Source organism: Echeneis naucrates, chromosome 20, assembly GCF_900963305.1.
Source record: "Echeneis naucrates chromosome 20, fEcheNa1.1, whole genome shotgun sequence".
In the NCBI taxonomy this organism is placed as follows: Eukaryota; Metazoa; Chordata; class Actinopteri; order Carangiformes; family Echeneidae; genus Echeneis; species Echeneis naucrates.
In genome coordinates this window covers 5,580,401-5,590,314 of record NC_042530.1, presented here as the reverse complement: position 1 = coordinate 5,590,314, position 9,914 = coordinate 5,580,401, and the positions used below count along the sequence as shown (strand labels likewise).

The following is a 9,914-nucleotide window of genomic DNA, read 5'->3' as shown; positions in this document are numbered from 1 at the left end:
ATTAACATAACAGTTACTGCCCCTGGAAACTTTTATAATAACGTAACTTTTAACTTGGTTACTTTTTTAGAGACGTAACTAATAAATATAACAAATTACTTTTTTCTAAACTAATTTGCACGACATTGTTGGTTGCAAACATCGAAAATGAACACAAACCAAACAAGAAGAGTAACAACGATGATAAAATTGTGAGATGTGTGATATAAGTCCAAAAGCGTTCCCTTGACAACGAGCAATCGATTCCCGCGACTGCTCTGCTGCTGATTAGTAAGCCTGTTGTCATGTCGAAGTGACGCGATCTCCTTGGTTTCAAGCCAATGCGCATGCGTACACGGGGATTTGCCATCATGGCGGCGTCATTACAAAAATATGAGCTGATTTTCGGTGATTGAAAACCTCCAGAACTAAAAAGCACAGATGAGAACATGCACAGTGGCAAGGTAGGTGTTGTGTTTTTGTTATTATTCTATGAACAATCAACTAGGGAAACGTTTTTCAGTTGAAAGTGTCGTGTCGCAATCTTTTACCGCAATGGTAAAGATGTTACCAGACATGATTCAAGGAAATGAAGGTTGTTTTTTGTTGTTTTCCCATCTTTTATGGTGATTTACTGTGGTAATACTGACGTTGAAATGTCCATTTAGTAAAAACAAGAAAATGCGTTTATCTAGAAAATAACCAAGGAAGATACATGGAGACCAGCTGACCTGAGAAGATATATCAGGGTAAATTTTTAAGAGCCAAAAAGCATTGTTTGAAATAATAATAATTTTAAAAAACAAAAAAAGAAACAGACACTCTTATATCCAAATGAAACTTGTTTTACTTCTCATTTTTCAGCAGGAAGGACATGGTGATGAGTATGTCAGGAGGCGAGATGACAATGAGAGGAGGCACCGAAGTGGGGAATCCGTAGAGAGATACCACAACCAAGAGAAAGAGTCAAGACAGGAAAGAGACAAGCGCAGGCAACAAGACAGTACAAGAGAGAGAAGAGATGATGATGTTAAAGTAAGATATACAGAGAAAAGTAAAGAGCGATCACAGGACAGGAGGAGTGATAAAGAAAGAGACAAAAGAGATGAGAAGAAAAAAGAAACAGAGAAAGGGAAGGAACGTGATAGGAGGTTAGATGGAAATAAGTACGGTGGTGAATATAGAGAGGACAGGGACCAGAGGAGGGATAGAGAAGAGAAGCATGACAGGGAAAGAGATAAGGAGAAAGACAGGGCAAAGAATAAAGAGAGACATAATGAGGAAGAGAAAGACAAGAGGAAGGAAGAGAGAGATGCAGAAAGAAGGAGAGAAGAACATCACAGAGAACATAAGACTGACAGGGAGAGAAGGAGACATGAGGAAAGAGGAGAAAAAGGAAGAGAACAAATCGAGAAGCATGATAGGGAACAGAGAGACCGGTATCAGGAGCGAGAGCAACACAAAGATTATTCTGAAGATAAGAGAAATTACAAAGAAAGACGAGAAAGACATGGAGAGAGGAAGCATTCAGAGTACAAAGATGAAAGAGGTAAATATACAGCAGTGTGTTCATGTAGCTTGGCATATTTTCTTATTAGGATGCCAATATTGTGTTTCTGTCTTTCTTGATTTTAGAGTACAGAGAAGAACACAGAAGACATAAAGAGGAAAGAGAAAGGAGACACAAAGAGAGAAAACATACTGTAAGCACTTGCACTGGTTGTATTGGTACATGACTGCATTTGGAAATTTTGTTAGTGAACTTTGTTATTCATTGTTTACATTGGACTCACTGGTCTCTAGGATGAAAAGAAGAAGCATGCCAGTGAACCTAGGAATTATCAAGATCTTAAAAGGTCGGGGGAAGAAGAAAGACATCATCACGTTGACAGGGAGCGAGCAGAATGGAACAAACAAAAAGAGAGAAGTCACAAGGGGGAAGAAGATCCAGACAAAAAGTACAAAGAGAGAAGATATAGAGATGAAGAAGATCCAGAGAAAAAATACAAAGAGAGAAGACATAGAGATGAAGAAGATCCAGAGAAAAAATACAAACAGAGAAGACATAGAGATGAAGAAGATCCAGAGAAAAAATACAAAGAGAGAAGACATAGAGATGAAGAAGATCGAGACAAAAAGAGAGAAGAGAGAAAAGACAGAGAAGAAAGTAACCTAGTAAGACATCACAGAGAGACAAACAACCTCAAGAAATCAACCTCTAACAGAACCGATAGGCATGAGAAAGGAGAGAAAGAGGTTAGTAATTCCGTGTATAGCTTTCATACACCAATCTAATCCCTGATGAATAATATGACTGTCTTTTCCATCATGTCAATTTTGCAATCCAGGAAGTGTCTGAGCACTGGACAACTAGTGTTAAAGATGTAGGAGACACAGAAGTACCAGTAAGATGCTTAGTGTGGTTACCTTGCTTTCAGCCTTCAAGGGAAAGAATCTGCTCTTGCTTTTTTTTTTTCCACTGGTGACTGGCTGACCAAAGACAATGTCTTTTTCACCAGTCACAATAGAACTCAATATGCCAGCTACACCATGCTTTGCCTGCACAAAAGAAAACCTTGTTTTACTTCATACTGCAGCATCTTTTGCCAAGTTAAGAGTAAAATGTTTCACCTGTGTCTATCACTGTAGAATCTCTCTGATAGTTTGGTCTGTGTGCCACCTACTGTCTGTACTTTTTACTGCTTTGCACACTGTCTTCTTCTTTTGGTTTTAGCTTCAACCTCACCATCACAAAGGGGTTGCTGAAGTATTTTTTACTGTATTTCCAGGTAGTCAATGACGAAGATTTAGCTGACCAGGAATATGAAGATGATTTTGAGGTAAAAAAAAAAACAAAACAACAACTTAATAATATGTAAATAGTCTACATACTATGGATCTAATAAATAATTTTTCAGCTCTCTTATGTTTACATATTGGATACTTTAATGTGTATTTACTCTTTTGTGTTACTTTCGCATGCTGTAATCATAAATTTCTAAACAACATACAAGAAAATGGTGAGTATTCAGAGCTGACTAGAGAAATCATTATTTATATACAATGAAAGGTTTATGCTCAAATCTTCATTGCTTTATTTTAAATATTGTGCTTAAGAAGGAATGGTTGTTGCTTCTCTGTTCAAAGGACTATGAAGAAGATTTTGAGGAAATGGATCAAAGTGAAAATGAGGATGAGAAGGAACCAGAGTTTCCCCAACTGGGAGATGACCCAGAGGAACTTCTGAAACAAAAGAGAAAAGAGATAGCAGCTATTCAAAGAGCAATGAATGAGGAGAATGAGAGAGTTGGGACGACTCAGTCTAGTCAGAGTATGAGGAAAGAGGAGGACATGCCCAAACAGTCCAGAGGTGCAGATATACTTCTATTTCTGTTAATCCCGCATGTGTTGTTATCCATATTAATGATTATTTATATGCTTTTTCATGCCCTATTGGAAAACACTAATGGAACCCATTAAAATTTAAGCATACAATTTTACCTTTCTCTTTATAGAATCTGAAAAGAAGAGTCGAACCTCTCCACGTGGAAAGTTTATTGACTTTGTGGCAGCAAAACAGCGCGAGGTCAGCAAGAAAGTTGCAACAAAACAAAAGTAAGTAATCTTGCACATTAAATGGATAAATGGAATGTAGCTGGAGACCTTAGAGAGAATGAATATTGTTATTTTTTTTTAGGATTTACAATTGTTCCTTTAATCTTTTCTGTTTACAGGAAACGCAGCACAGAGCTGCTTCGCTTAATTGATCTTGATTTCTCAATGACATTGTCTCTTTTGGATCTGCCACCCGTCAATGAATATGATATGTACATCAGAACTTTTGGGACTTTAAATACTAAACAGGTTGGCATTTGTTGTATTGTCTGTTTTCACACAGGGACCTGTAACCAAATAATAAAAGAAAAAAATGATTTTACTTTTGCCATAGTCCCGTTTAAATATTTTCTTTGACAGGCTTATGTGCAGTGTAATGAGGATAATGCTGATCGAGAAATTCAAACAGAGGAAATAGAGGTGTGTGAGAAGTGGACACAGCATCCTCCTGAGCACAATGGAGCCTGTGGAGGTGAGTCATGACTTCAATTATCCTCTGATGAACTCATTCCATGTTCCATGTAGAGTTCAATAAAGATGCTTACCATGGTTTTACAGATCCAAACCTTTCTCAGAGAGCGCAAGAAAAAAACATGAGTGAAATGAACTTCGATTCCCAGCGTCTGACTGCATTCCTTCGCTCAGCCTCACAGGTTCAACTTTTTCGCATACTCTGTTTTAAAAAATAAAGTCGTTCGACTCCTTTGTCTTCTACACTTCACTGACTGCTGTTGTGTGCTGTGGCTGGATTAAGGTCATGGTTGTCCTGTTGGAGGAGGCTGAAGCTGAGAGACAATCCCTGAGAAACATGAGGACTCAACCAGACGCACTGTCTTTCAGCGATGGAAGTTTACAGCTCAACACTAAGTTGCCTTTTCTTTATGGTGCATACCACAAGTAGATCTCAACCCACTTTACTGTCTTCACTGCTGTATTAGTTATTACTTGTTAACTGTGCTTTGTAATTTTACACATTCACATGAATACACACGATAAAGGATTTTTGTGTTTTGTCGCATTGTTGCAGGTCGCCACATCAGCCTGGTGCACTTTTCTCAGGCACAGAGGCACAACATGATGTCAGTCCACACACCTACTACTCAACCCAGTGCTGTGCATCTGGACAGCTGCACTATCATCTGCATCTGGAACATCTGGGAGCCATCCAGACCTCAGAAGATCCTTGTGTATGAATCTGAGGTAACATGTTTGGGTTGCTTTTTTCAGTTATAGTGAAGTTAAGGGTTAATAATTGAAGGTTTTAAATAAATTGCTCTAACATTTAAATCTTATGAACAATGTCTAGATTTTAATACTAGTAGTGAAAAACCATACTGACTGAAGGTCTACATTTAATTATTATTGTAAAGAAAGCGTTTGTCCTGCATTGCTTCCAAAAGTAACTGTTATAAAATCAAAGTTTCCATGTAATTCTGTGTAATAAATAATATGATTATCCCATTCAGGCCAGTTATAAAAGGCATGGAAAGAAACCAATGTTATTAACACTTTCTATGTTCCAGGTCCAGAGTTGCTGTTTTAATCCTGGAAAGGCCATATTGGTATTTGCAGGCACATCCGTTGGCTCTGTGGTCCTATGGGACCTGAGGGAACATGCTAGTAACCACTACCATTTGAAGATAGGAGAGGATGAGTGGACCTTTAGACAGCCTACATTCTCCACTGGTATATTTCAAATGATAGTTGGTTGTTTTTGATAAAAGGATGCAGACATTTGTGACTGAAAATGTTAAAATCATGTCTGTCTTCCTTTCTGTTCTAATATATCACAAGTATTGTATGTATTATGTAGAAATGCTGATTTTGCTGAAAATATACAGTCATTAGTCTTACAATTTTCTGCAATTTTCACCAACCATCTGCTTTCTGGTCTGACTTTATCTCAAAAATACTATGGCCCCAAGCATTCACTGCACTGCAGTCCAAAGAAAATGAATGTCAGCAGCATATATATAGCAAACATCTTTATTTACAATACAAAGGCATTCAGGAATGCCTCTGCCCTTTCAAACACATAAGGTTCAGTTGAGAGTTCCCTCATGAAACTAAATTCAGCGTGTGCTGATGCTGTCTTTCATCACCTCGTCAATGCAGATGCAGTGATGGCGGGCGCAGGCCATTTTTCATCTGTGATGTCTGTAGAAGTTGTCCCCTCCAATGTAACAGCAGGGCTCAGACCTGAGGACCCCCTTTTGGCATCTGAGGAAGGTATGGTATAATGTTGCAATGTGTATCATTTTATAGATGTGCCATATGTTTTTGCCATTCACATTTGGATTTATGTTTCATGAAGTGCTTTTATTTTTCATAATCCAGAGTTATCCGGATTATCATTCCAGCTGGCTTCTCTGGATGAAAGGGGAATTTTAAATTTCTGGGTAGGTTGGGCAACACAGTAGATTCTCCATACTTTTAATCTACAGCAGAAATGTTCAGTTACTGATGGGCTATGGAGACAAAGCCAAAGATATTGCCTAAGCTAAAGAGATAGAGAAGAGCATATACAAGCAGCAGAAAGTTCATAAGTGTAGTTTTGCTCCTGAAGTCATAACTGAAAACATGAACAAAAAATTGACTCAGAAGATATTCAAGAAATTGGATTAAAGATGCATTTTATATCTTCAGACCCTAGGCATAGAATCATCACCCTAACCCCTTTTTATGTTTTTGTCAATATGAACAGGTAATTAATTAAATTGATTCATTAAAATATTATCAAAATAGAAAAAGATAGTTGGGCTTCGTCATAGCTCCACAAATCACGACCTTGTACAAATTTCTGTCTGTACCCTGAAGGTGGTAGTGGAACTCCCAAAGGCCAACGAGGCAGGCTCTCCAACAGATCTAGGTAACATAGTCACGTTTTAAAACATGTTTGTTCTTTTTCCATGGACATACTCTTCTTTCTCATTCATGTGGTACCAGCCTTTTATTTTCTGTTATGCAGGGCTCAGGCCTGGGGGCAAAGTAAAGTTACTCCACAGCTCTTCCCTCCTCACTGCTGAGAGGTGAGATTGATAAATAGCTTGTGATTCATCTGTCACTGCCAGCCACTGAGCTTAAAATACCCCACAATGTCTGACAGTACAGTGGGCTCCAAAAGTCTGAGATCTCCTTTCTGTTTACTTCACACTCTATATGTACTCTGTATTGGTGCAATGTGACATTCCAGTGTTGCGTAGTTTGTTTTTGGGAACATTTGATCTCTGTTTTTGTCATTTTCTCCCTTTCTTACTCTGACTGTTTCTCAGGGTATCACCACGAGATGCAGTGAAAACAGGGCCATTACAGACTCTTCATTTAAAGTTTCTTCCAACTGACTCCAATCATTTCTTTATCGGCACCAATCTGGTGAGCACTGTCTTGCCTGCCATTCAATAGTTTCAAATAAATTCTCACAAAATATTTAGAAAGTTGTGCTGCATTTTAATACTACATGTCGCCGTCATATTTGTCCCAGGGTCTCGTCAGTCATGGAACAAGTCATGGTTTGAAGGTTCCTCCAAAGTTTTACAACTTTCAGGAGGCTGGAATCCGACCTGTCGATGTCACCTCAATCCACTTTTCTCCTTTCAGACAAAATATGTTCTTGGTGAGAATGTAGATTTTTTTTTTTTTTTTTTTTTTTTTAATCAAAAGGCTTTTTTGATATTTATACTTGTTTCACTTTATGTTAGTTAGTTGAGATTGATAATATGTTGGTACATGCAATGCTCTGTTTGAGTTAGTTAGCTCAGCTCACAATTAAAATCTGGAAATGAGAAAAAACAGCTTGCTCAGCTCTGTCCAAAATTAAAATAATCTGCCTACCAGTACCTCTAAAGCTTTGATTCTTACATCAGCCTCTAAATACATCCTCTGCATACATACCTCTGCCCTTTTTCCAGGTGGGTTGTGCAGATGGCAGCATAAGACTGCATGCAGTCAGATTTGAGCAGCCTTTGGTAGAGTGGAAGAACAGTACATCAGGGGAAGCAGTGGTTTCACTGCAATGGACCCAAACCAGGCCAACAGTCTTCTGTGTACTTGATGCAGCCTCTAACCTCCACATATGGGACTTGATGAAAAACGACACAGAGCCTGTGGTCACTGAGAGGATGCCTGCAGATAGGTAACACCAAATAGACGTGACTGTTGACTGTGCAAGCACTCTTAATTCTTTTTTTCCATTTGTGTCAATATCCACTGTGTGTTTCTTGTTTTCAGAGTGACGGGCATGTCTGTGTTTGGAAACTCAGGACCACAAAACACATACTCTGGAATAGCCCTAGTGCACGAGTCTGGAAAAATAGTACTGCACAATTTCACAAGAAATGTTACTGTGCCCATTCTTGCAGAAGAGGAGAAGTTGGAGAATATGATGACTGAAGCCTTCTGAAACATCTGACATGGCTTCATTTAGACTGATGTGCTTGAAGAGTCATTGATGGCACTGTCAATCTGTACAGTACATTTAATAAAATTTCATGCATATTAGGTTACTCTTCTGAATTTGATGACACAAAGGTCAACATTAAATTTACATAGCAAGAGGAATGTAGCTAAAGAACCAAAGATCATCCACAGGGCCTCAGTTCAATTAATGTCCTCCCTAATAGCATTATAATGACAGTGTAAATGTTTAGTGTAAATATTTATTCTTTTTGACTAATTTGAAATATTTTAACTGTGGCAAAAACTTTTATATGTATACAATAAACTATGTATATCTGTCAATTGTGTTATTTACTGATTTGACAGTTTAAATTCTTTAGAAATAGCGGTTATTCATGTAATTCATCACAAAATAGTGAACCCTTATTTATTAAGTTCATTTTCTAAAGGATTCTATATATAAATAGGGAAATTAAAATAAATATCTTCCTCTTTTTCTGAGAAATTGTTCCGGTTGAAGTCAAGTTTGTGCGACTTACCGCCAAGGAGGTAGCCTCTAATCTCATTCAGTAAAGTAAACGAATCATTTTTCAAGTCATTCATTCATTTCGTTCATTTGCGCTGTAGCTGTCATCTGAGTAATGACTGAAAAAGCACTGAAGAACACCTCCACCACGCTTCGCCTATCATTAAAATCTCATTCTCTGATGGCTGTTCACTTCAGCCGACCTGGTCACTGAAGACTCGTAGTGTGTGAACTGGTTCCAACAGAAAGGCAAATTCTATAGACTGTGTTTATGGTGTCCATTTAATATCTGTTTTGTGACTGACTCCTGCTGGATAGGAAGCAAAAAAGCAGAAATTCAAGCCTATTTTGTGTTCATCATCTAATCTCTCCAAAAACGAGTTGTGTGTCTGTCATGTTGGGAAGTAAAGCACATTGCAGCGGCCATGAGACAAGTGAACGAGAGACTCAGTAGTTATGAGTCGTGAACGAATCAGTCGCGCCTACACAGAGACTGCGCAGCGGTCGGCTGACAGCCGAACAACCCGTTCCCTAGCAACAAGCTGAAAAAAGTAAGCAGACAAACTTTTAGCAAACTTTGTTTTTCCTCACTGAACATTAAATATTGCTGTTTAGATAACGCTGCTGTGTCCGGAATACATCCCAGCTGAGAAGGTAAATACAAAAATACATTTAATCATCATTTAAATTGATTCCTAATGTTAGAATTCATTCATTCAACAGGAGAATTACGCCGTGTTACTATACCAAAAATGAGTGAATGAGGGATTTTCGTTATTTTTTTCTCGTTGATTAGAAACCACGAAGTGCTGCCAAACTTAATTTTCATCACTGATTAGTCGGCAGTTCATTTGCTCGATTAATTGATTGGTTTGGTCTTAAATGTCACACTGCAGTGTTATAAGTCAGCCACTCTTTATGGTGTAACTGCTGCTGACCTCATTTGGGATTTGTTTTGACCTTCTCGTTTAAATCAGTCAAGAAAATTGAACTAAAAGAACAAGAAAAAATAGCTCTTTGTATGTGTGTGTGTGTGTCCTGCACAAATGTCACTTTGTCTCCAGCACTAGAAGAAAAAAGCCATTTTGAGCAGCAGAGGGTGGTGTAGAAACTGATGGAGACGGTGGCCGCAGGACACGGGAGCACAAAGACAACAGTTCCCTTAATCAGTCCCACCTCAAGGCTGCTATCTCAAAAGGGTGACACATCAGATGGAAAGGTGCTCGGAGAGCAGACACTGATCAAGCAGGATGTGAAGCAAGCTCCTGGCAAGGTAGGCAATCATTTGGAGTGATAGGGTGCTGCCATGTAGAGCTGTGCGGTTCACATTCAGACACCTGACATATTCTTTGTCTCTCCAGGTGGTGCACAAAGTGTTCACTCAGGGTCTCCACTGTGT

The 9,914-nt window shown here is 38.6% G+C and overlaps 1 protein-coding gene across 7 annotated transcripts; it reads left to right on the top strand.

The window, feature by feature from the left end:
- Positions 1-335: 335 nt before the first annotated feature.
- dync2i1 (dynein 2 intermediate chain 1) lies at positions 336-8,284 on the top strand. Of its 7 annotated transcripts, none has more exons than XM_029529106.1 (24): positions 336-443; positions 675-728; positions 847-1,528; positions 1,615-1,682; positions 1,783-2,235; positions 2,328-2,384; positions 2,769-2,819; positions 2,994-2,999; positions 3,127-3,349; positions 3,495-3,594; positions 3,714-3,843; positions 3,955-4,066; positions 4,153-4,247; positions 4,349-4,478; positions 4,622-4,794; positions 5,118-5,280; positions 5,710-5,823; positions 5,932-5,993; positions 6,412-6,463; positions 6,563-6,623; positions 6,867-6,966; positions 7,076-7,207; positions 7,503-7,726; positions 7,822-8,284. In XM_029529106.1, exons 1-24 carry the CDS (start codon positions 429-431, stop codon positions 7,991-7,993), a joined length of 3,429 nt encoding a protein of 1,142 aa, XP_029384966.1. In that variant the 5' UTR covers positions 336-428; the 3' UTR covers positions 7,994-8,284. The 7 variants fall into 7 exon arrangements, with proteins under 7 accessions (XP_029384966.1, XP_029384965.1, XP_029384970.1 ...); XM_029529105.1 differs by having other exon boundaries at positions 844-1,528; XM_029529110.1 differs by lacking the exon at positions 2,328-2,384 and having other exon boundaries at positions 844-1,528.
- Positions 8,285-9,914: the final 1,630 nt, after the last annotated feature.